The sequence below is a fragment of the Piliocolobus tephrosceles genome, chromosome 1 (assembly GCF_002776525.5).
Source record: "Piliocolobus tephrosceles isolate RC106 chromosome 1, ASM277652v3, whole genome shotgun sequence".
Classification (NCBI taxonomy): domain Eukaryota; kingdom Metazoa; phylum Chordata; class Mammalia; order Primates; family Cercopithecidae; genus Piliocolobus; species Piliocolobus tephrosceles.
In genome coordinates this window covers 173,754,598-173,780,931 of record NC_045434.1, presented here as the reverse complement: position 1 = coordinate 173,780,931, position 26,334 = coordinate 173,754,598, and the positions used below count along the sequence as shown (strand labels likewise).

General features: G+C 43.2%; 1 protein-coding gene and 1 long non-coding RNA gene across 6 annotated transcripts in view; one reads left to right on the top strand and one right to left on the bottom strand.

Moving 5' to 3' along the window:
* Window positions 1-26,334, top strand: part of LOC111523264 — a 74,079-nt gene that overhangs the window by 31,004 nt on the left and 16,741 nt on the right. The window lies entirely within an intron of this gene.
* The window catches only part of AGBL4 (ATP/GTP binding protein like 4), a 1,474,608-nt gene continuing 1,463,838 nt past the window's right edge, over window positions 15,565-26,334 (bottom strand). For 3 of the 5 annotated variants that reach the window (XM_031934120.1, XM_031934123.1, XM_031934125.1), the window contains exons 12-13: window positions 24,073-24,169; window positions 15,565-16,983 (exon numbers count right to left, since the gene is read on the bottom strand). In XM_031934120.1, the coding sequence (XP_031789980.1) occupies window positions 16,863-16,983; window positions 24,073-24,169 (218 nt within the window). In that variant the 3' untranslated portion in view covers window positions 15,565-16,862. Of the gene's footprint in view, window positions 16,984-17,600; window positions 17,628-24,072; window positions 24,170-26,334 lie in introns of all 5 variants that reach the window. The other 2 variants (XM_031934116.1, XM_031934122.1) reach the window with 1 other exon arrangement.

Genomic DNA, 26,334 nt, shown 5'->3' with positions numbered 1-26,334 from the left:
AAAAGATATCTGAAGCCAGTCCTAATATGCTGCTATATTGCTTCATTAATCTTGAAAATACATGCATGCACACTGGTGTGTATGCACACATAAACACACACACACACAAACACACACACAATGACCTGCAGTAAATGAGGAAAGATGCTAGAACTGTCATGACAAAATATTAAAAAGGGGTCAAAGAGTACAAGCAAGTCATCAATGCTAGAGTAGATTTACTATAGAAGTCTGGAGAATCTATCAGGCTGATTGTGTTACCTATGAGGGTCCTAAAGACAGCCTCCACTAATGCAGTAAGAAATGTGCTAATGAAAGTGGTGACATACATGGGCAGACAATGAGGGCTTTTCTTGACTTAACAAAAAAGTCTGGGAGAAGGTAAGTGTAAAGTTGATGTTAGCTGCCAAACAAAGGAAAAAATTATGTATGCCCCTTTGCCCAGTTTCCAATCTTGAGGCAGTTCTTAAGTCCAGAGCTCACTGATGAAGTGAAGCCAGATCTCCTTTGAGAAGGATCCTATAATACCACAGTATATACAGTAGTATTTTTCCTAATATTTCTCCAGAGGGATGTATGGCTATTTCCCAGAGCACTGACTACCAGGGAGTGAGCAGTATCCAGCTCTTTGAGGGCTTCTGAATTTGGGATATGAACTGGGATTTTCCCAAGAAACCGTAAATGCAAACACAGCTTCTTTATTAGAGCAGAGGCCTAGGGAATCCAGGAATAAGCTGAGACCTGGTCCATATCCACTTCATAGTAGAGCCGATGCACTATCCAAGTGCATAACTGAGATGGATATACCTAACAGTTGACAGAAATTTCAGGTTTGTTTCATGATCTGTGAAGCAAGAGTCATTATGGTGGGAAAGGGAATGTGCATGCCCTGCCTCCCCCAAATTGTACCCCATCCAGGAAAAAATAATGAATTAAAAGCAATACTGATTGTAGTAGAATGGCAGATATTAGAAGATGTAGAGGTAGTAGTCCACATCACATTCTTATTTAACTCACCATTCTGACCAGCTGAACAAAACAGATGGTTATGGTAGAAGATGCTGGATTACTGTAGATGTAATCAAATGGTAGCCTAATTGTGGTTATGCATGATGTGATATATTTGCTATAACACATAGAAACAGCATATTGATTTGGTAAGTATATATTTTTAATTCCCACCATAGAAAAGAATTAGGACAGAAGTACATACCGTCTTGCTCCAGAGCTACACTGATTATCTCACTCTCTGTTACAATGTAGTCTAGAGGAGCTTGATTGTTTGGACAGTCCATAGAATGTCACACTGGTCCACTATATTTGTGGCATCGTGGTAATTGGACTTGAAGAGCAGTAAGTGTCAAGTAGTCTGAATGACCTGGTGAGATAGATTATATATATATATATGTATATATGTGTATATGTGTGTGTCTGTGTGTGTGTGTGTGTGTGTGTGTGTATATGTTAGAGTAGACCTGGCAGCTACAGTCTGTTGGTGTTGAGTATTTAGGAAAAGGCCATCTGAGGAGGATACATGTGAGCAGCAACCAGGGGAGGGAAGAGCTCATGTTTACTATGTTTGAGAAATAGGAAGAAAGTCAGTGTGGCTGCAGTGTACAAAGGAGAGTGTGGTGGGAGCAGAGGTTTGAGAGGTAGTTAAAGACCATATCATGTAGGGTTATGGGTGTCAAGCTAAGATTTGCAGGTTTCGACTAACCCATTTTAACCTAAGCATGATGGGAAAAGGAGGAAGGGCTCTTAGCAGGGAAATTATGATATGATTTATGTTTTTGCCGAAGAGTCCTTTGGAGCCGGGTGTGGTGGTTCACGCATGTAATCCCAGAATTTTGGGAGGCTGAGGCGGGTGGATCATTTGCGGTCAAGAGTTTGAGACCAGCATGGCCAACATACTGAAAACCCATCTCTACTAAAAATATAAAAATTAGCTGGGCATGGTGGCAGGTGCCTGCAATCCCAGCTACTCAGGAGGCTGAGGCAGGAGAATCGCTTGAACCTGGGAGGAAGAGGTTGCAGTGAGCCGAGATTGTTCCACTGCACTCCAGCCAGTACTGCAAGAGCAAGACTAGGTCTCAAAAAAAAAAAAAAGAAAAAAGAAAAAGAGTCCCTTGGTTGTGTGTGGAGAATGGATTGCAGGGAAGTAAAGGAGAAAAGAGGAGGGCATTTGGGGCAAGGATAAAAGTGTATGTGGAAATCAAGAATTCTGTTTAAGTCTGAGATAACTAGTAATGAAATGGCTATATGAATCTGAATTTCTGGGATGGTGTCAGACTAGAGAAGATGATCTGGAACTGTTGGCACATTCATGGATTTTAAAGCTGCATTTTGAGAGTGGGGAGTATCTAGATGGTTGGAGGCAGTATCATGGGGTCAAAGCTTGGGCTTTGAAGCCAGACTGAAGTGAGTTTTGAATTCTCACTTTTTACTTACCAGCAGTGTGGTTATGTGCATGCCACTTTTTGTGTCTTTAGCTCCCTATCTATAAAATGAGAACTATCCCTGGCAGTAGTAGTAGAAGAAATTGGAGATGTTAGCACCATTATTCACCTGGTAAAAGCTACTTGAATTATAGCTGTAGTGCCTGGTATAAGTATTGCTAATTTTACAAACCCAAATCCTTGAAATATTACCTCATGCTGCCTCCAAACTACCAAAACAAAAATCTAGACAAATACTTACACACATGTGGACCAGGGTGAGGGCAGGGTATAGAAATCTTGCTCCAGGTAGCTACCACAAAAGAATGGTTCTGTGCAACTAATTCACATTTGCTTCCTGGCAATTGGTAACACTTCAAAACATCTCCAGCAGGAAAGAACACATAGGTGGTTGGATAGAGAAACATGATTTTGCAGTCAGACAGACCAGGGTTCAATTCTCTAGCTTGTCTTGACCTTACCCTTAAGCGTGAATTTAGGTGAGAGGGCTGCAGCAGTGCTGACTTCCCATCTGGAACGACCTTGGTGTGAATAGCCCATGTTGGCTCTTTCAGGATCCGCATATTTAATAAACACATCAACTGGCGTCTTTGTCATTATTACTTTAATGCAGCTCATCAGGAACTTAGCATTGAGGAGCCCTTGAATTTGAAGCTTATGGAGCAATTAAACTCCCTCCTGGGAGAATACAGACCTGAAGACTGTCAGTGCATAGAGATGAGTAATTGTGTCTTTGGCTTCCTCTTGCCAGAAAAACGGAATGCTCCAAAGTTCATCAAGCACTTATATTGTATTTCAACGAACCATGTGTACCTTGCATACTACGTAATTAATTTAGAAAACTGCTCATCTCATAAACTCTGGCAACCGGCCCATCTTCTATTAATTTTTTCTAATTAGCTATTATCAGGAAAGCACTGAATGTCTGCCTGATGTGATTCCTACCCACCTGATGGGAACGGTCAATAATAATGCTGAACAGATAATTCAAGTGCTGACACACCCTGTTGTCTGTTGTCTTATCAGAAGGCTTTGAGTCAAATATGGCAGATAGCCTTATTTTCATCAGATCCTGGACCTCTGAAGATGAAGGGACTTGCCCAAGGCCACAGGGAGGTTTCATTTCTCTGCAAAGCCGATCACTAAGGGCATGGGCTCTGGAGTTGGGCACATCTGCGGTAACATCCTAGCTCTGAGAGTTACTAGCTATATGGCTTCAGTGCTCCTCTCAGTGCCCACCTTACCTTCACCACTGTAGGAAGTCCTGCCAACTTCTGACTGCCATCACCTTCATTTATCTGACTGTCAGAGCTTGTTTTGCCCACTCACTACCTACCTGCCCCTTTTCCACAGCAGGCGGAAGTGATAGGAAATTAACACCCCTTAGAAGTAGCCTCAACCAAGACTGACTGGGGTTGGTGAAAAATATTCAGCTCCCTCATCCCTCATGCAAGATAATTCTTAAGATATGAGTTCTACACTGGCTTCCAGAGTCCCCCGAGGATTAAGTTTTGGTCATCGAGGATGGTAACTTGCTTGATAATGAACATTTCATTGGCTGCCCTCCCTCCCTTGTCTCATGCTCCTATTTCACTACCAGTTTTTCTTGAGATCTCTTTTTTAACCCTTTGCACTAAGTCCTTATTCAAGGTCTGCTTCTGGGAACCCAAACTAAGACAGTTACCTCTGACAAATTATTTAACTCCTCTCTGATCCTCAGTTTTCTATTCTGTAAAAAGAAAATATGCATAGTACCACCTCACAGGCTTGCAGGGAAGTTTAAAGGAAATACTGCAAATAAAGAATTTTGCCCAATTCTATTCATACCAGCATAATTTATAATAGCAAAAAATGAAAAATGGCCTAAATATCCAACAAAAGGGAAATGGGTAAACAAATTATGTTTTATCTATATGATATAATATTAGCCAGTAAAAATTACTTTTTTCAAAGAATATTCGACGGCATGGAGAAATGTACATGAGAATTCTTAATTACACAGTTCAGCTGGGGACCCCAATGATAAAAAGTGTTTAAAACTGTAAATATAGGCCGGGCGCGGTGGCTCAAGCCTGTAATCCCAGCACTTTGGGAGGCCGAGATGGCGGATCACGAGGTCAGGGGATCGAGACCATCCTGGCTAAATGGTGAAACCCCGTCTCTACTAAAAATACAAAAACTAGCTGGGCGAGGTGGCGGGCGCCTGTAGTCTCAGCTACTCGGGAGGCTGAGGCAGGAGAATGGCGTAAACTCGGGAGGCGGAGCTTGCAGTGAGCTGAGATCCGGCCACTGCACTCCAGTCCGGGCGACAGAGCTAGACTCTGCCTCAAAAAAAAAAAAAAAAAAACTGTAAATATAAAATTACTTCAATTTTGTTAAAAATATACCAAAAATATATAAAAATTTCTCTTTTGGTGGTGATGGGTTATTTTCTTTATGCTTTTTCTTATTTTTCAAATTTCAAAAGTTTCCAAATAAATAGCATTAAGTTTATAATAAAAAATGAAATGTTACTTATAGAAATTGGTCTTCGAGGTTTTTAACTATAATAAAAAAAGGTATTTAGAAACAAAATATATGTAAAATCTCAAACATTTTGTTTTTATTTTCCTTTTTCCTGGTGAATTGCACTAATTGTTGAAAGAAAATTCAGCTTTCATGCAATATCAGAGTTGACAGTAAGTAAGGGCAAGACTTTGCAAAGTTTTAAGAGTGTCTAAATCTGAGGTTCTTTGAGTCCCAACTTCAGACTTCTGGCCTTCCTGGGAGCTTCTTTTTTCTGATCCCAGTTCACCTACTCTTCTGGTTCCCATTTGTGGTGTTGATTCCAAGCTGGAGCGCCAGGTCAGACCAAGTCAGTCAACAGGCCCAGCACTGATGGGTTCTTGACCCGGGTCACTTGATCCAATCCTAGATTTACTTCTTCTGAGGGCTTCTTGACTTACCTGCCCATGCCCCATGTTGACTAACCTATACATCAAAGTCCATCTGCATCCAACCTCTTCCAACCTCCATTCACCAACCCCCATTTGTACACAGAAATGATTCTTACAAAGGAGAAAGTTCATCTGCACATCCATATGCCCATCCATCCATCTATCCATTCCTTCACTTGTCAAATAATCACTGGGTACTTAACTCTGTGCAGGCACTATGCCGGATTCTTGGGATGGAGAGTTGACTCAGACACTGTTTCTACTAAATTTCCCAGCCATGGAATAGAAAAAACAAGGCACTCATGCTCACTGACCTTTCCAAGCCCAAGCCAAAAAATGAGAAATGGCCTAAATAGCCAACAAAAGGGAAATGAGTAAACAAATTGTGTTTTATCTGTAAAACCCATGTAGAGCAGACAGTTGTGCTGCCTGCCCCACACCTCAGCCCACCTGACTTAGTGCAGTGTGATGGACAGTTCCATGCCCCAGGTCTGCATCCCTCATCAAATGGATCTCAGCTGCCTCAGGGAATCCACCTTGCAGAAGAGCAAGGGGGAATTCACTCCCAAGGAGGCAATCCTCAACTCCGAGGAGAGTTTTTAAATCATCACTTAGAAAGTCCTGAGAGGGATTGAGGCCCCTTTCCCCTTAGTGATAATTAGCTCTTTAACACACCCTTTCTGTTTTCCCTCTCTGTTGGTCTCTCTTTTGCCTCTCCATTATCTCTGCTTCTTGGTGTCACCTGGCATATAAACTACTTCCTCTCAGTTCCTTGTTGCAGTCTTTGCTTTTGGAAGAACCCAAACTAAGATACCATGGTAAACCTTACTAAGGAATGAATGAATACTGATTTTACAGTGAGAAGAGGGAAGACACTCTTGGAGGCAGACAAATGACCACCTGATGTTGATAAAGACCCTGTTACATTATTAGTCAGTTATAATGAGGGGCCACATTATCCATTTATAATGTATGTCAGGGTGTTGGTTTGACTGACTTAGAAATACTAAGCATAAGAGTAATGTGGATGTGACTGAGAACAATACCTACCCTCTATGGGACACTTCCATTTGGTCTTTATTTATATCCTCTCATCATCCGCCCTTCACAACCTTCCTGTAACCCAGACATTAATTAATCTCATTTTAAAAGTGAGTAAACAGGTTCACAGGGATGGCTCAAGGCCACACCGTGGCAGAGCAGGACTCTAAGTTTGATCTGTCAGACATCAGTTTCCAGACTCTTGTGCCCGCATCTCTGCATGAGCCTATTACAACATCCAGTCAGAGGCCCAATTTTCCATCTGCTTGACAAGCAACCTATAATGCACACCCTTGAAATCAGGGTATGCTGTCTCATGAGGTCTAGGTCAGCCATAGCAGGCCTGTGAAGGAAAGTCACAGTAAATAAGACACGGTCTATTTAGCACTCACTGTTAACCAACACTTAAGATAAAACATTGCTTTATTTATTCTGTTTGGCAGCTGAAGTGTGCTCCATGGTGCCTATTGCACGGTGATGTTAATTAGGTCCTCAGTACTGCATCTCTTGTATGCAAGGTTCGTGATGTCACCAGCTCGTCTCACCTCTCCAGAGGTCTCTGGTTCAGCATCAAGTCTGAGGACAGAAAGAATCTTTGGAAGGCAGGAATCACCACCAGAGTTGCTGAACTAAATATAAAACTTCACTACCGTACAAAAGTTAGCTGGGCATGGTGGTGTGCACCTGTAATCCCAGCTACTCAGGAGGCTGAGGCAGAAGAATCGCTTGAACCTGGGAAACAGAGGTTGCAGTGAGCCAAGATCGCTCCACTGCACTCCAGCCTGGGTGACAGAGCAAGACTCCATCTCAAAAAAAAGAAAAAAAAAAAAAAAAGAAACTTCACTACCTAGTCCTCATTCACAAGCATTAGGGCCTAGCAACCTGACATGTACACCACGGTCAGTGTGAGATCATTTTTAGGGTAGGCAAGTGGGTTAAAGGGGGTGTTCCTAGAGACCCAAAATGGCAGAACTGGAGGAGCCCTTAGCAATCACCTACTTCAACAGATTCCATTTTATAGATGGGAAAACTGAGGCTTAGAGAGGCACAGTGACTTTTCTAAAGTTATATAAATGGTAGGAACAGATTGGGATTAGATTCCTGGTCTCTCTGATTCCAGTTAAGACTCCTTCTAATGGATCGTTTCTAGGCCTCTGTCCCTGCTCCTGACAGTCCTCACTTGTTCCCGTCCCCTTCCTATTGTATGGCTACAGAATGGATGCATGCAAAGTGCTGCCTGTAGTAGGAACTCAGAGAATGTGAGTTCTTTCTCCCCACTACGTTCACCTTCCCTGAAATTCCTCAGAGTAATCCTGTGATTTAGAAAGAGCAATCATTCTTTATTCCATTCGGTGGGTGAGGAAGCTGAGGTTCAAAGAGGGGAAATGACAGCAGCTGAATTAGGTTTAAATCCAGGCTCTGGGTTAGTGCTCTTTCAACCAAACCACATGGCCTCCCTAAGGATAAATGAATAAAAGAAAGAATGAATATTAAACTTAGAAAAGAATGTATTAAGGCATGTCTGACAAATAGGCTTGATGTTTGAAAGTCCCCACCCCATGATTTGCTTTTCAGTAAAGGCAAAGTCTCGAGTTCCACGGAGCTGCTCTTTAGGCCAGAGCAATGAAGTATGGTCATGCGTTGCTTAATGACAGGGATATGTTCTGAGAAATGCACTGTTAGGTGATCTCATCGTTGCGTGAACACCATAGAATGTGCTTATGCAAATCTAGATGGTATGGCTTGCTACACACCTAGGCTACATGGTATAGCCTATGGCTCCTAGGCTACAAACCTGTCCAGCATGTTATTCTACTGAATGCTGTAGGCAATTATATCACAATGCTTGCATTTGTGTATCTAAAAAAATCTAAACATAGAAAAGGTACAATAAAAATATAGTATTATAATCTTATGGGACCACTGTCATTCAGGCAGTCTGGCATTGGCTGAAACATTGTTAGGTGGTGCATGACTGTACTTATTTCACAGTTGTGCACCCTTCACTTTTGACCATCATCTGGTATTCGACCTACGTTAGGGCAGGCCCTCAGTGAGTGCTTCTGAAATTGAACAGAAACAAACCCCCTGGAATCGTGGAATTTCAGCTCCAGGAGCACTTTGGAAAGGTATTAGGGGTATTAAGGAGAACTGCCTCTCCCTTCTTCATAACACCACATGAGCAGTCTTTTTCAACTTTAGTCAAGGCTGATCTGAAGAAAAAAAAAAAAAGAGAAAAACAGACAGGAACACAAAGCTGAAATACAGAAAAGAGACCTAAACACAAGATCACCTGGAGATAGAGTCTGAAAAGGGGACTTTTGGTGAGCTCTCCACCCCAGAGGGACTGGCTTGGCTGAACCAGCCAGGATCAGCCTTCACTGGGACTGGGAAGGAGGAGAGGTGGCCCTGACATCATGCTGAGCACAGTCCCTGGGAGGCTGGGGCAGAGGGGTGATCCATTAATATGGATGAAATGTCAAGAAAGTAGACAGAATTTCAAATAGCAGCTTAACCCAGGACCTCTGACTATGAGTAGATGTAAAAAAATCTGCTTAAACTTGACAATGATCTGTCATCTAATATTCAGTAAAAACATTCACAACTGAACAAACTTATGCATTTTCACACACAAATATAAAGAAGTTATTCATATAAGATGTGCACATAATGGTAGTACACACATACACATATCCTCAAATACATCATAGTCAATTTATCTCTTTCACCTGTCTTAGTCTCTCCCTAACTTTCTCCTTTGTTTTTTTCTTTCCTATGGATACTATTAGCCTAAAGTCTCACAACTTCCTATGCGGGCCTATAAGCTAGGTTTGCTCCACTTTATCCAGAAGTTTCAGGGTTGCTTATTTGTGAACTTCTGGAGGGAGAGAGAAAAGGAGGCGTGTCAGCATCACAAAAATGTTCTGCTCAGAGCAGGCATCCTCAGTCTCTTTCTCACCACCAGCAGCAGCAGCAATAGCCACAAATTCTCTGTGAATGGCTTCTCTGTCTCTGGCCTTATGCTAAGGCCCTGGGGCCCCAGAAATGAGTAAGACTGTTTTTGGCCCTCTCTAAACATCTCAGTCCAAGAACAATGGAAAGTTGAATTGGGAAGAGAGCTGATATACCACAGTGAAATACCAAAGCCATTACCAAGTGTCAAATGAAATGTTTAGACAGTGGTTCCCTAGAAGCTCAGGGCCATTGCACCAGGAAAGACTTCTTGAAGGAGGGGTCTTGTAAAATCAGCAAAAATCAGGGCAGCAGAGAGGAATGGGGAGGTGCCTAGCAAACACAGACGCTTAATTATTTCTGTTGGATAAATTAGTGATGAGACAGTTTAGGTTAAAAGCATGGATGAAGTAGGGACCTTTATGAGGTCTCAGAAGAAAGAAAATATTGGAAAACATTTTTCAAAATACTGTACTTTCCCATTTATCTTCTCAGTTGATCCTCATGATTCTTTTTCTTTTGTTTTCGGTTGAGGAGTATGTCAGTTGAGGATTATGTCTCCATATCAAAGAGTAAGAAACTGAAACCAACTGAAGCTCTGGGGTAACTCCATCCAGGGCAAGAGACTTACTTACTGTCTAATACAGCCAGGCAGTATCGGAGCTAGGAGCAGAACCCAGTTTCCTAATGGCTACATCTTTAAATCCATTTGACTTGACAATTTGAGTTCTGGGAGTTGAGGATAGAATGTGGCTTGGGTTAGAGGAAGAGGAAGACTTTGGGATATTTACTGGGAAACTCCTTTTAGTTGGTGACACAGCACCCTCTTTATAATGCAGGAGTATGGGAGAGGGTGTGTTAGTAGAAGGAGTTGGGCGCCCTTTGCACTACCCCATCCTAATATCCCGGCAAAGCACCTCACTTGTTGTTACAATTCTGAGGGTAGCACCAATCCTACCTGTTAAGACAATCATTTCACAGCAGTTGTTTCAAAGGAAGAGACTCAGGCATGGAGGACATATGGGGACATCCAGCTGCAAAGGAGACCGCCTAAAGCAAGGCTCAGGGGAATCAGGCAAAATGAGGTCATGTACAGGAACAAACATAACCCAGTGAGCTCCCTGAGGTGGAGGCCTTTTATAACCAGCATTAAATATTTATTGTACTGTCAGTCTTAGGACTGTACCCAAAAAGGAGGAGGGGAAAACTAAAAGAACACAAGCATTAGAGTCTGATGACTCCCAGGCTCCTCCACTTAGAATAAGCTGTGCAACTTTGGGCAGATTCCTTAGTCTCCCTAAGCTTCTGTGTCTTTAGCAGGGAAATGAGGAGAATAATGCCTACTTCATGGGGGTGTTGTGAGGATTGTATGAGATCATGTAAGACGAGGCAATCAGTACAGGGCCTGGAGCCAAGTAAGCACTCATTCAGGGCAGAACAGCAGCAGTAACAGTAGCAGCTGCAACGGCAGGAGAAGGAGGAGGACTAGATTAGTAGTAGCAGCAGTAGTAGCATTAGATTAGCAGTACCAGCAATAGCAGCAGTAATAGTAGCAGAAGCAGTAGCAGCAGCAGCAGCAGCAGCAGCAGTGCAGTAGTAATGGGAATAATAGTAGAAGTAGATTAGACTAGTAATAGTAGCAGCAGTAACAGTAATAGCAGCAGCAATATTTTTACTAGTAGTAATAGCAACAGCAGAAGTAGTAGTTATTACCACACCAGCAACAGTTGTTGTTATGATTATTGTTATAGAAAAAAGGACCTAATTGCCTTGAACTCTGAAAAAGAATTTAGCCTTCAGGAAACTATTGGAGAATTAAGTAAATCTGTCTCCTCCATCTCCCCATGGACACTGGGGCCTTGAAGATCATTCAGGACCTCTGACTCCAAGTCTAAAGCACGCTAGCATACCATGCTGCCTTTAATGCTGAGTTGGAGCATGATTCTGTGGTAAAGGAATCCGTGGAGGAAATCCGAGCTGTGGAATGTCTCAGAGAGGTTAAGGTTTTGGGAAGATAAATCCATAATTAAGATTCAGTTATCAGGGTGAGGTCAGGATAGAATTTTGGATTTGAGATTTCGTTCATTCTTTCTTTTATTCTGCTATAGCTACTGAGTGCCTCTGACCTGTCTGGAACCATTAGGTTCTATGGGAGGTGTGAAGATGAATAAAACCTGAACTTTTCTCTCAAAGACATTAAGTGATAGTGGGGGAGGTGACAATCACCTGAGTGAAAAATTAATAAACAGGCCTGGCGTGGTGGCTCATGCCTGTAATCCCAGCACTTTGGGAAACCCTGGGCGGGCGGATCACAAGGTCAGGAGATCAAGACAATCCTGGCCAACATGGTGAAACCCTGTCTCTACTAAAAAAATACAAAAATTAGCTGAGCATGTTGGTGCATGCCTGTAGTCCCAGCTACTCAGGAGGCTGAGGCAGGAGAATTGCTTGAACCCGGGAGGTGGAGGTTGCAGTGAGCCATCATGCCACTGCACTCCAGCCTGGTGACAGAGCAAGACTTCATCTCAAAAAAAAAAAAAAAAAAAATTGATAAACAGATGAATAAGCAAAGTGTTAGGGCAACCAAGAAAAGAAAGCAATTAATGACAACTGCTAAGACTGGGAGGATGTCATGAAGTTGGGACACATGAGCTAAGTCTTGAATGATGAGAAGAGGAATAGAGATGTTGGCTGGAAATTAGAGAGAACAAGCAGGCATAACCAGCGGGATTTGGCAATTGAACAGAAATAGAGTGTGAAAGACACAAAAGTTGGATGATATCCAGGCTCCTGGCTTGGACAGTTAATTTGAAAGAAGTACCACAAAATGGGATCATGTTTTCTGGAGCTCCTGGAAGCTTCCAAGTAGAGAATGGGTTAACAGGAGAGCATCTGCAGACAGGGAGGCCATTCCAGCAATTCAGGTAGGAAATAATGGTGGGAGTGGCTAGAAGGGAAAGCATGGGAAGGATAGAGGAAGGGAAATGCACAACAACCTGCCAATAGGCATTATTGTCCCATTTTAGAGATGGGGCAAGTAAACTGCTCTAAATGATTTATAAGATTATTAGCAAGTGGTGGAGCTGAAATTAAAATTCAGGTCTGTCTGACTCAGAGTCACTCCATAATACTACTTGAAGGCAGACACATCAAAGAGGCAGAAGCAATGGGACTTGGTGGTTGGTCAGCTGTGTGAGGAGAAAGACATAAAGGAGTTAAGGCAAGGGCAGGGCTTCCAACCTGAGCAACTAGAAGGAAAAAGAGAATATTAACCAAGACAGCTGATGCCCCATTGGCTAAGCTCAGCCACAAGGTAAAGGACTTCTTTAGTGCTCAGAAGGCAGGAACTTGGAGGAAGAATTCTGAACAAGAAATGAGGGACATAGTAGGCTTATTTTGCAAACCCCAGAAGGAGGAAGTGATAGGGAACCAGAGCTAGATTATCTGCTTGGGGCCAGTAACCCAGAGAGTGTCAGGATGGGCCCAAGAACCCTGCTGAGATTCCAGGGTCCCTGGATAATCTGGAAGCCTCTGCATGTCAAGTGATAAATGGGCCCCTTGTCTAAACTCTGCTCTCTGGAGGACTCTGGAGTGGCTAGAAGAGAGTCAGACAGATGTATGGGAATGAGAGATAGGAAGAAGACAGGGCTTCAGCAGCAAGTGCTAAAAAGTCCTGAAATCATTACACACTTTTCCCAGCCTGTAAACTTAACATGCTTCCTTCCCCTCTGCCTATCCCCCACCACCTCTAAATGATGCCATTGTTTACTTCTTATTCTGCTTTAACCTGTTTCTTTTTTTGATGTGATTTTACCTGGAGACAAGTGGAGAAGGCCCAGCACAAAGTAGTGGAAGGGGAGCAGTGTTTGAATCCAGGTTCTCACTAGACACGTGAGTGTAAAAAAAAGGTTTTTACCTTTAGGATTCTCATTTTTTCTCATCTTTGAAGTGTAGAAAATGATACTTACCTGATGGGACTGTTGGGAACATTAACTAAGGCAATGGATACAAAGGCATCTAGCACAACACCTGACACACAGTGTATGTTCAATAAACATTTGGATGCATGAATCGATGCTGCACAAATGTTAATCAGCCCACCCATAGTTGGCTCTGTTCTTACTACATAGAAAAAGGAATTGAGTTCTCTAAGGCAGGTCTCAGGTGTGTCAGTTGAGTTATAGTGAAAGGATACTAGTTCTTTCTGTATTACCACCCCTGTCTCCATTTAAAAGACGATAGAAAAAACTTCTAGCTAAAGGCTCACTGTTGCTGCTGCAAAACAAACATCATCACCAGCCTCCTCTGCTGCGGGCTTATCAACGAAGAAACTGGGTAATCTCCAGTTTGTCTGCTGCAGCTTGAGGGTAAACAGACATTTAGTCCTGTCTCTGCACCTCTGAACTGATACAGAGCAAAACTAGCACTGCATCAGTATGGAGAGTTGCGTGAGAGCCAGGTAGAGACCTGGCATGATCCCTCTCCTTCCCACCCCTACTTTTTGCATAGTTGTCTGTCTCCTCGGAAATGCACAAAACACTGGTTTGGTGGGCAGCTCCAACCACCTGTGGCTCTAATCTAAGACAGACGTGGCTAGACAAGAAGATAGGCTGGCGCGCCCCCTGCTGGAGCCAGGCGGGCTAGCAGCCTCTGGCTGATTGTACACCTCTTGGTGCTGTCCTCCATCTCAGTGCTGAAAACCTTTCCCCTCTAGTTTGAGGTGATAGGTATAACCTTGTCCAAGAAAGCTAAGGTGAAGCTAAGGAGAAGCTGAGCAGGCCAAGACCACACAAAGGGCTACTGACAACTCCTGGTCTCTTGCCCAGCCCTTTTGTTCTGCTCTGCCAAAGTGGAAAAGCAGATAGTTCATCTTGCAAACACACCCCGCTACAGGCTGCCTTATAGCCAGCTTTTTTTTCTCTCTCTCTCTCGGAATGGGAAATTTTAGCAGAGCCCAAATGCTATGATTCAGAGACAGTTAATATCACTGTGTCTAGCATTAAGTACTATACTGTACACTCCATTTGCTGACATCCAGAAATGTAACATTGTCCAGAGAAATGTCTCATGTCCAGAGAAATGACATGAGGCGATGCTTTGGAGCATCCAACTTCCAACCCAGCATCCTCCTAGAAAGGGAGTCCCCTCTATTTCCTCCCAGACAGATGTCGTTCAGACTCTTCTTGCACTCCTGTGGTGATGGGGAGTTCATGGTCTTCCAAAGGAACCCATCCAGTGGTTGGCAATTCAATTCACTAAAAGTTTTCCTCATCCTGAGCAGAAATCTGTCTTACTGAGACTCACTCCCCGATTTGGTTATTATCTCTGGACAACACGGAACAAGTTTGCTTCTTTTGTCCAACGGTGTCCCTTTAACTTTTTGGAGACTGTGATCTTTCTTTCCTATTCACACTCACTCTTATTTTTTATTTTAAACAATAAACTGCTCCATTCCTTTCTAATGGGAAAGGATTTGCAGACACCTCACTTTCCTAGTCATATTCCAAATGATCAAAGCTACCATTTAGTGAGCACATAAAGATTTTTGCCCACTTTTTCCACACCTAAGTTCATTAAACTTTCATAACTTTTATAGCAAGGTAGGTATTACTATGACCATCTTTCAGGCGAGGAAACTAAGATCTAGAGATGTTAAATAACTTGTCTAAGATCACACAGTTTTAAAGAAATAGAAGTAGGGTTTGAATGCAGAATGAGCCAAAGTTGCCTGGCTCCAAGTTTTTGCTCTTAAATCATCATTATACCTGCTGTTCGTGTAGTCTATGATCCAATTAATCAATGTAGTTTTAAATATATGGGCCAATATATGATCACAACATTATGGAAGTGACCTGGCCAAAGAAACATGGATCCAGACTATTGTCTCTCTCATTTTATGCACTCTGCCTCTTTTCATGCTATCTAAAATAATGCTATCATTTCCAAAAGGCTGACACACTCTTGGTGCATACCAAGCCGGTTGCAGTCCATTAAACTCCCCAGGACTTTGACACGGGAACTGCTGGAAATCAAGACTTGACTGTTGTCCCTTATTTTGATAACAAAGTCCTTGACCTCAAAGTCAGGGTTATAGCAGTTTGGAGGTTTGCCTGTTGGTTCTTAAGCAGTGGGAGACCGAAAGGGAAAGGTGCCAAGAATGCTCAGAGGAACAGAAGAGCTGCACAAAACACTTTATTTGTGTTCCTATGGGCAAAACGAACCCAGGGGAGAGGCTGTATATGCAACATGACATTTGTAGCCAATCAACATATGGCTCTTTGTTATTATTTCTGAAAACCAGCATGCAAAGGAGAACAAGTTTTGCTTTTGATTTTTGTAGCAAACTTCAATAATCTCCAACCCAAACAAACAAAAAATGCTTTAGTGGAGCTTTGTGCTAAGGGCTTTTCCTCTCTGGAGCCTCCCTGCCTCTCCCTGTCTTCTAATCCTCATTTCCGGGAGGTCATTTTAATTAGCAGGCTGTCATGGTGACTCAGCCTGCTGTTTCCACAGACAGGAAGGGAGCAGACTCCCCTGGACCCATTCATCATACAAAGACACTTTACTCTTCACAAAAAATGCACAATATTTAGCTTGCCACACCTTGGGAATTGCTACTACCATTTTATTTTATCATTCCTCCCTGCCTCAGGGTGCATCCTTGTGTCTTTTGCATCTTCCTTGCCTGGCAATCACTTTCCTCACTGCAGATTAGCAATGCCCACATCTTCAGGGGCCAGGCTTAATCTCTGTCTCCTGGGATCTGGAGACTTTAACCATAATAAACCTTTTAAAATGAAGGACCAGTGCGTTTTGTCTTTGGAGCTAAAATTTTAATTAAACTACCCAGGAAATAGGGAAAAAGCTCTCAGCACAGTTTTCTAAATCTGCATGCTGGGGTTTGAGGGAATCAGGAAGCATGCAGCTTAGATACAGTGACCATATATTTAAGTCCACTGTGATTTCAAAAATTCTGTCCCATTGTTCCCTAGGATGCATTTGCCCTTGGGCTGCATGTGTTGTTGCTGTTGTTTTGGATCAGAAAATACAAACACTGCATTTCTAAAGCTGTAAACAATCAAGCCCATTTAAAAGGTAACCATCTGCAGTAACTATAAAACTTAAAAATGTAAAGCGGCTTTGAAAGAACTGACCTGATATGTGGCAAGTATCTTAAAAGGGATGTGTAGGTTTTCCCCATCTTGGAAGATCTCTATGTTGTAGAAAATAGCATCTGTGCTCACCTGGTTCCAGTCTCCTATTTTGTTCCTGAGCTTTTTGAGCTGAAGGCTTACAATTGATTTTCCATTGGAAAAAGGGAAAACCAATGATGAAGTTTCTCATTGTATCCCTTCCCTTTCACTAGCCTATGCATTAATCCACAAATCCTTGGAAGCTAGAGAAGAGTGATTAATTTCATTCCCCAGCAGAAAATGCACGTTCCTGTCCCCATAAGACCTCCCAGGACTCCGTGTCTTTAAAAAGGGGTTGAAGGGTCTTTGTGGTTCACTGAGCATTTCTTGTCCCCTTTGCCGTTGGAGTAGTTGCTGGCTGGGCCCCGCAGGAGTGGGTGCTTGTAAGGAGGGGATTTTTCTTTCCTGCAAAGGAGGAGATAACAGAAAGAGAGAAGACAGCACATATACACACTGTGATGAAATCATTTGTGTGCATGTCTATCTTCCCCATTGGACTGTAACCTCCCAGGAACAGTAACCTAGTCTTCTTCCCACAGACACTAAAGGTGACAAAGACGAGCAGGCATTGATACTGTCTTCAAGTTGCTTATAGCTTAGAAGAGGAGACAATTGCATAAAATACCTACACGAAACAATAACTATAATATGTGTCAGGAAGTGGTTAGTGTCATAAATATGAGAATCTCTTGAACTAGTTTGAATTCAAATTGAAGAAGAGGATTTGAAACCCATCAAGCTCTGACCTTGGTGCACCCATTTTTCTTTACTGTTGATGAGTCATGAATAAGGTAAAGACAGAATAGGTGGCACCACATAAAGGGACACCTTGCCCTAACATACCCTCCTTCCTTAAAGGAAGCCTCACTGCCTGAAAATCCACATTCATTGAAGAGCCTTGCTAACAGAACAAGGCTGCCAGAATAGGTGAGATACAGCTAGACATCAGTACCCATTAACACCCTGGAGCACATGCATGGGGTGTAACTTATGGGCAACGTGATCTTGAAGCAGTTCCTTACCTTCTCTGGACCTCTATTTCTTTATTTCTAAAATAGGAGAAAAATTCATGTCCTTCCTGCCTCATAGGCCCTGGTAAACGGAGGTTGAGGAAGAGCTTTGTAAATTACAAGGTGCTATTCATCTGTCATTGAAGGATGTTGTTCTTAACACCCAAACGGAGCACAGGACGTAAGTATATTTTTATGGGGAAAAAGAGGAGGCAGGCCCAGGTTTGGTCATAGTTGGGGCAGCCATGGGGGGATGGTGGCAAGGGGACAAGTTGTGCAGAGGCTAGAGAGGACTGTGAATGTGCAGAAGGACTTAGGAAGGGTGAGCTAGGAAGGCAAAAAGCCATCAACCAAAGATGGGGACACAGAGAGTGCAAGGAGCCACTGGAAGGCAAAACATCCCATACCTTTAGGCCTCTGCAGAGGCTGTTCTCTTCCCTACCTCTAAAGAGGTAGAGGAAGAGCCCCACTTCCTTTGGGAAGACAAATTCCCAAAAAATAAGCTTCCCCCATCCCTAGGCCTTTGTAGCAATTTGTACATCTCATCGTTCCTCCGCCTGCCATTTTCTAGGTGGTTCTTTGTTCATCTCTTTCTCTTATGAGATGATAAGTTTGATGTGTATGCTTTTTCTCTATAATTCCTGAGCCAAGTGCAGGTCTGGTACGGGGTAAGTGCTTGAGGAATATTTGATGACTAGAAATGAACTTTCAGTCTTATCTTCACCATATCATTTACTCTAAACATTCTGGCCTTGTCATTGCTGTTGTGGGAAGTCAGGGACCCTGAACAGAGGGACCAGCTGAAGCCATGGCAGAAGAGCATAAATTGTGAAGATTTCATGGACATTTATTAGTTCCCCAAATTAATACTTTTATAATTTCTTACGCCTGTCTTTACTGCAGTCTCTGACCATAAATTGTGAAGATTTCATGGACATTTATCACTTCTCCAATCAATATTCTTGTGATTTCCTATGCCTGTCTTTACTTTAATCTCTTAATCCCATCATCTTCGTAAGCTGAGGATGTATGTTGCCTCAGGACCCTGTGATGATTGCGTTAACTGCACAAATTGTTTAGGCCCCAGATATCAGGGGAACCCACCCCTAATAATTCAATGTGAGTCCTTTTCTGCTTTCCCTAAGTGTCAGCCAGTCTGAGAAATAAAGGGAAAGAGTACAAAAAAGAGAAATTTTAAAGTTGGGTGTCTGAGGGAGATATCACGTCGGCAGTTCCGTGATGCCCTCCAAGCCGCAAAACCAACAAGTTTTTATTAGTGATTTTCAAAAGGGGAGAGAGTGTACGAATAGGGTGTGGGTCACAGAGATCACATGCTTCACAAGGTAATAAAATATCACAAGGCAAATGGAGGCAGGGTGAGATCACAGGACCGGGGCAAAATTAAAATTGCTAATGAAGTTTCGGGCACGCATCTTATCAGGAGACAGGGTTTGAGAGCAGACAATCAGTCTGATCAAAATTTATTAGGCGAGAATTTCCTCATCCTAATAGGCCTGGGAGTGCTACTGGGAGACCAGGGCTTATTTCATCCCTTATCTACAACCATAAAAGACAGACATTCTCAGAGTGGTCATTTTAGAGACCTACCCCTAGGAATGCATTGTCTTTCTCAGGGATGTTCCTTGCTGAGAAAAAGAATTCAGCAATATTTCTCCTATTTGCTTTTGAAAGAAGAGAAATATGGCTCTGTTCCGCCCAGCTCTCAGGCAGCCAGACTTAATGGTTATCTCCCTTGTTCCCCGAACATCACTGTTATCCTGTTCTTTTTTCAAGATGCCCAGGAGCTGGGCGCGGTGGCTCAAGCCTGTAATCCCAGCACTTTGGGAGGCTGAGATGGGCGGATCACGAGGTCAGGAGATCGAGACCACCCTGGCTAACATGGTGAAACCCCGTCTCTACTAAAAAATACAAAAAAAAACTAGCTGGGCGAGGTGGCGGGCGCCTGTAGTCCCAGCTACTCGGGAGGCTGAGGCGGGAGAATGGCATAAACCCGGGAGGCGGAGCTTGCGGTGAGCTGAGATCCAGCCACTGCACTCCAGCCTGGGCAACAGAGCGAGACTCCGTCTCAAAAAAAAAAAAAAAAAAGATGCCCAGATTTCATATTGTTTAAACAATTTGTGCGGTTAACGCAATCATCACAGGGTCCTGAGGTGACATACATCCTCAGCTTATGAAGATGACGGGATTAAGAGATTAAAGTAAAGACAGGCATAGGAAATCACAAGAATATTGATTGGGGAAGTGATAAATGTCCATGAAATCTTCACAATTTATGGTCAGAGATTGCAGTAAAGACAGGCATACGAAATTATAAAAGCATTGATTTGGGGAACTAATAAATGTCCATGAAATGTTCACAATTTATGTTCTTCTGCCATGGTTTCAGCTGGTTCCTCCATTCAGGGTCCCTGACTTCCTACAACACGTTGCCTTGGAATGTGTCTTGTTAGGTCCTGCTTCTGGTTGTTCTCTACTCTATTCCCCAACATGGAATACTCTCTCTCCCCTTTCTATTTCATCAGTCAAAATTCCACATGTCTGTTAAAGCCAAGTTCAAGTGCCACTTCCTCTCTGAAGCTTTCTTGGGACATGCCTGCCTGCTACAAAATACTTGCCAGATTTTGTAGGAGAGGAACTTCTGCTTGGGTCTAACTTTTCTTTAGTGTGAAGGGGTCAAAGTGGATAATTCTAGGGGCTTTCTCAGTTCTACCACAGCTCAGTAACACTCATGAATTATTTAGAATTTAATCTATGCTAGGCCCTATACCATGCACTAAGGATACAGAAGTAAGTAAGACTGAGGACACTGAAGCTAGCAGAGAAGCCAGACATGCATAGAAGCCATGACAATACACCACAGGACACACCATGCTAGAGGTATGTACAAAACACAGTTAGGAGCTCAGCAGAGAGGAAGCAGCTCTGTCTCAGGTGGAGAACACAGACAAGGAAACAGAAGGTGTGATATTTGAACTGAGTTTTGAATGATAATTAGGAGCTCACCATCTACAAGCAGAAAGGGAGCTCATTCCAGCAAGAGAAAAAAGGATATACAGAGACATGAAGGCAAGAAAACAGCTAATTTATTTGGGCTGAAGCATAAGGCACAAGGTGATAGAAATCAGGTGGGATAGACAGGGTGCTCATGGGGGTGGAGGGGTGGTAGAAAGTAGGAAATGAAGTTTAAAATGTAGGCCAAGGTCTTGAATAGCAAGAAGAGTTGAAACATTACCCTAAAAGTAATGGGGAGCCATGGAAGGTTTTTGAGAGAAGGCATAATCTGATACATAGTTGAGTACTTATACACTTTTCAGTATTGTTTGTTATCTTTACCTTTGTACTTGCCTTTATCCTCCACAAATCTGAGCTCACAATGGGCAGGGACTATGTATAATCCTCTAGCAGTTGGCACAAGGACTGGCACATAGTGGGCTCCAGTGTGTTGAGGAGCTGATAAGCCCCCTTACACACACATACAGCCATCATAACCTCTCCCTGGAGCCAGCCCCCCCAGCCTGTGAATGAGCCTGAGTCCACCTCTTGCTCAGAGGCCACACTCATGCTCTGTTTACCTACAGAAGCACACCTGCCCCGTTCCTTCTTCCTGTCTGATTTTATCCTCTTTGCTGGAGCCTTTTGAGCTTACGACTGTACCACTATGTGCTAAACAAAATGTGGGGCCTCAGCTTTGGTCATCAATGCCATGCCCCCGAGCCTAAGCTCTTGTGCCCACATTGCTGCCCCTCCTGAGGGACCCTATCTGAAGGGTGGCCCAGTATCCAATGATGCTGGCAGGCTTCCACCAGCATGTGAGCAGAAAGTGACATATTGTAATTATCCATGGAGATGGGAGAAAACAAAGATTAATGTTGAGTCAAAACATGTAATTTTCCTTTGAAGCCAGAACTGCTCTTTCACTTAAGCTATTTGATGCTTGGATGGAAAATAATACAAAAAAGGGGAAGTGTTTAAAACCCAAATTAGAGCTCAGAGTCTTATACCCTCCTGGGAATTCGTTTTTAAAGGATTACTGACCAATCTAGAGCTAAGTGGTACTTACAGTTTGATGAGGCAGAGGTGTGTGCATAGGGAGGAGGTTATTAATTTTTTTCTTAACTTAAGGGTGGGTGCATTTAGCTCAAGTCCTCAAAACTCTGAACTCATGAGGAAAGAGCTCTCTAGAACTTTTCTGAAGAGGGCTCCAAAGCTCAAGGCAAGGAAGTGCCATGAACAGTTAAACTCTGGGCCCTGAGATCTCCCCTGTGTCCTTTAGATCTGTGTCAGGGTTCCATCCTCTCCCATCTCCAGGAACTCTTCACTGGTAGACACTGAACACACTGCACTGCAGGGTGAGGGCCTGTGCTCCAGTCCCGGCTCTGACCACATGACTTTGACCAGCTCCTTCTGCTCCCTAAGTCCCCATGTTCTCATCTGTATCATAAAGAGAGACTAGAGGATCACTAAGGTCTCCCTGAGCGTCAGCACCATTTCATTGGTATATGACAATGCACCATGCAAGAAAAAAATGATTAAGGATGAAGATAATTTTATTTAGGCAGAGGACCTGAAAGAGACAATCCCCAAATTAACTTGTAAATGAGATTCTAAGAATTCTTTTGAGTTTCATAAAGTTTTAAATGTTTAAGAACTTTAAACAATCAAGAATGACTTCTAAGAATGAACTGAGCACCTTCCTCTAGAGGTGAACTCCTCAGAGGTACGGGTCATGCTTTAATCAGCCAATCATTCCAGCACTTCTTTCCTGTCAGGGGCCTGGTATAAAGTGTTGCTTTTCCTGAGTGAATGAATGAATGTATACGTGCATGTACACACAATGCAGGACAGGCAGTTCAGGGGCACAAGAAATAGACGTGATTCTCCTGCAAGAGTTTCTAATATGCCATGCATGATGGGGGCGGGGGCACAAAGACCGCAGATGATTTAGAAACAATCTGAGACAGGGTATCAGAATATCTTGTCATGAAGACGCTATGACATGGGGCTCAGAGATGTATGACTCATAGCATTGTGGAACATAGGCCCTGAGACATCACACAACCAAACAAGTCAAAGGACTTGCCCTAGGTCTTGATGAGCTGGTTGAAAATCTGGGACTGGAGGACATGAAAACATTTATTGAGCATCTACCAGCTGCTGGGCACTGTGCTAAGCTTGTATCATTCTACAAAACCATATTTAGATGTCATTGTTATTAGCCCCATTCATAGGTAAGCAGAGAAAAGCTTCAAGAGGTCAAGAAATTTGCCTAAGATCCTATAACTCACATGAGTCCGAGACAGAATTTGAATCCATGCTGACGAACTTCTACTTGAGGTGAACCTTAGCTAGACTTCAATTTGGCTTTCAAATAATAAAAGCCTAGGATCAAACCCTGGCCCTCCCAAAAACTCTTTGTCCTTGGGCATCTCACATCTTCTCATCATCTTTCTGAGTCTCCTTTTCCTTATTTGTAAGATGGGGAATAGAATGTCTATGAGGAATAAATAATACAATGTACACAAAGTACTCTGTACAGTAAGTAACAGTGATTTATATTGTTTTTATTAATAACAGGGTAGGGAGGAAGGTGTATCAGTGAAAAGGCCCTGAGGCATCCACATACATGAGCAAGGTCATGGCAAAAGTCAGTGGAAAGAATGGTCTGGCAGGAGCCAGGAGTTGGGCATTGTCATGTCCTTCAAGTAGGATGGACCACTGAGGGAGTGGGAGGTGAGTCTAAGAGGTGGGGCAGGGCCAGTACATTCCAGATGCCATGTGATGTCACTGTCCTTATGCTAGCTGGGTTCACAGCCAGTGGTCATGGAAGTGCCCAGTGCTTCAGGGTCTGGCCAAGTCCTCAGACAGGATGGAGGCTCACCTCCTGACCTTCTCTCCTCAATGGCCCTGCAAGTTGGCCCCAGAAGAGGACCCAAGGTAGAACTTCTCAAGAGTGTGTCCTCTCCAGCCCAAACTTTTACATCTTGAGGGAAGGAGACTATCATGTACTGACAGCACTGTGCTGGGTGCTTTAACACATATCTCATAATAATCATGTATGTGAGGACTGCTGTCCTCACTTTATAGACGAGGAAACTGAAAGATCAGAGAAATTCATATAGGAACCTCAGAGGATGAGGTATCAGGAGAGGTAGTGCATAGAAACACCCAAATTAATTTAGAATAATGACTGAACCCAGCTCCCCAGCAAGCCCCATCCCTGTGGATTCCCAAGTTAGAACCAGGAATGTGACCTTGCCCTCACTGTCTGACCTCTTAATGATACTTTCTTTATGCTCAGGAAATATGCTCTTATGCCCCATAAAATCTCTGTGGCAGGGCCAGGATTATCTTTCCTGCTGCACAGATGGGATGCTGAGTGTCAGCAAGAGGCTAGGGGAAGTTGCCCCTGAATACAGCCAGTGGAGCAGAACTCAAGCCCAAACCTCTCTGCTGTGCCACTTACCGCAGTCTCGGCATGGGAATTGCCACCTTTTCAACCATGGGATTCAGCCGATAATAGTCCAAAAAGGTTCGTGCTACATTCCGCCCCAGCTTCATATCTGCAGGTGTGTGCGTTAAGGAGCAACTTTGAAAAGAGATTGAGACAGAGTGAAAAGAGGACTACTAATAAAAATAATAACAGTAATAAAAACAGTTACACCACTCATTGTTCTAAGCTTTTTGTACGTGCTCTCTTTTTTGATCCTTGAAAAACCTTAAATGATAATCACTATTATTATCCTAATTTTATAGATAAGAAAACCGAGGTGCATCTCAGTGAAGTAATTTGCCTAAGGTCACAAAACTGGGAAAAGAAGGAGCCAGGATATGAGTCTAGGCAGTCTTACCCCAAAGCCTGTGCTCATAGCTTTCAGGGTACAGCCCTTTGGAAATCACTGGGCTGCTCTGGTCTAGCCTCAGGTGGCTCAGGATGGAGCCAGGTAAGCAAAAACCCCAAGGGCAAGAGACATTTGTTGTATATAGACCAGTGCCTGCTTGACCCTTAGGGCTCAGTCATCCACTTTAGTAACCTCAGGTACAATGGTAAAACCCTGTGACCCTAAATCGTGTTCCCACTGCACCTTGAAATTCCTCCAACAATGAATCTTTCTGGTAATGATTTGTGATTGTAAAAGCACAAACTTCTTGGGGAAGGGTCAATTTCATATTGACCATTAACACCTTAATATGAATGAGTACAACAATCATTATTCAACAACAGAATATCTTCTCTGTGCATTATAGCTCACATCTCTGGGCTTCATACATGTTATTTCCTCCACTGAAGTTCCTCCCTACCCGCTCCTGCCTTCTCCTCAGCTAATTCATACCCCTTACTTCTCTAATGAGGTGATGTCTCTTTATTAGAGCCCTCCAGGATATTCTTCTCTCTTCCCAGAACTGTGATTGGTGCCCTTGTCCCACATTTTCATGACTCCTGAGCTGGCTTCATTCAAAGCACTTATCACTTATCTCACAGCGTGGGAATTATGTGTTTACTCAGCTTAATCCTTAGCCATTCCTTCTACCTCATCTCTTAGCTCTGAACATCCAAGCTGTCACTAACCCTTCTCCAAGACACCTCCCATCTCTTGAATGTTTTCACTCTTTCCACCCCCCTAGAATAGGCCAGCATCATCTTTCTCCTAGATTGCTGTCATCCTGTCCTAACTAGTTTCCCTGCCACAGAATTGCCCCCCTCTGGTCCATTTTCTACAGTGCAGCCAGGGGGATTCTGCAATGCAGCTCTGAGTATGTCACTCAGCTGAGTAAAACCCTTCAGTGGTTCTCAGTTGCCTTCAAAGTCCAAATCTCTGAGCATGATTTACAGTACTGTTCATAGTCAGGTCCCTGGTTATTTTCTCAACATTATGTTTGCTACCTCCCACCTACTCCCCTTGCCCTTCACATTCCAGAAACACTGAGCTTCTTCTGCCTCCAGGCCTGTGCCCCATACATGCCATCTTTCCAGACCACTCTCCCTCCCTTCACATGCCTTCCAGGGCCCACTCCTTCTCAGCTTCAAGAACTCAATTCAGTTGTCACTCTACTGGATAAGTCTTCCTTGGCTGCCCTTGCTGGGACAGGAGTCTCTCCTAGGTTTTCCCACAACCTCTTCTTCCTAGCCTGCACCAACCAGAGCACTAATCATACTGTATTTTACCTGTCTCTTCTTTTCAGTAGCCCCTTTTAGTGGGCAAGCTCTATGAGGCAGACGTCATATCTGTCTTATTCATCACCTAAATACCCATGTACTCATCTGACAATAAGTATGAAATATATATTTGTTGAATTAACAAATCATAGCTGGCTGGGTGCGGTGGCTCATGCCTGTAATCTCAGCACTTTGGGAGGCTGAAGTGGGTGGATCACCTGAGGTAACCTGACCAACATGGTGAAACCTCGTCTCTACTAAATACAAAATTAGCTGGGTGTGGTGGCGCATGCCTGTAATCCCAGCTACTGGGGAGGCTGAGGCAGGAGACTTGCTTGACCTAAGAGGCGGAGGTTGCAGTAAGCCAAGATCGCACCATTGCACTCCAGCCTGGGCAACAAGAGTGAAACTCCATCTCCAAAAACAATAAAAACAAACAAATAAATAAATAAATAATAGCTAATACTCATATAATGTTTAATATGTGCTAGGCAATCTTTTTTTAAAATATACTTTAAGTTCTGGGATACGCATGCAGAACATGCAAGTTTGTTACATAGGTATACACGT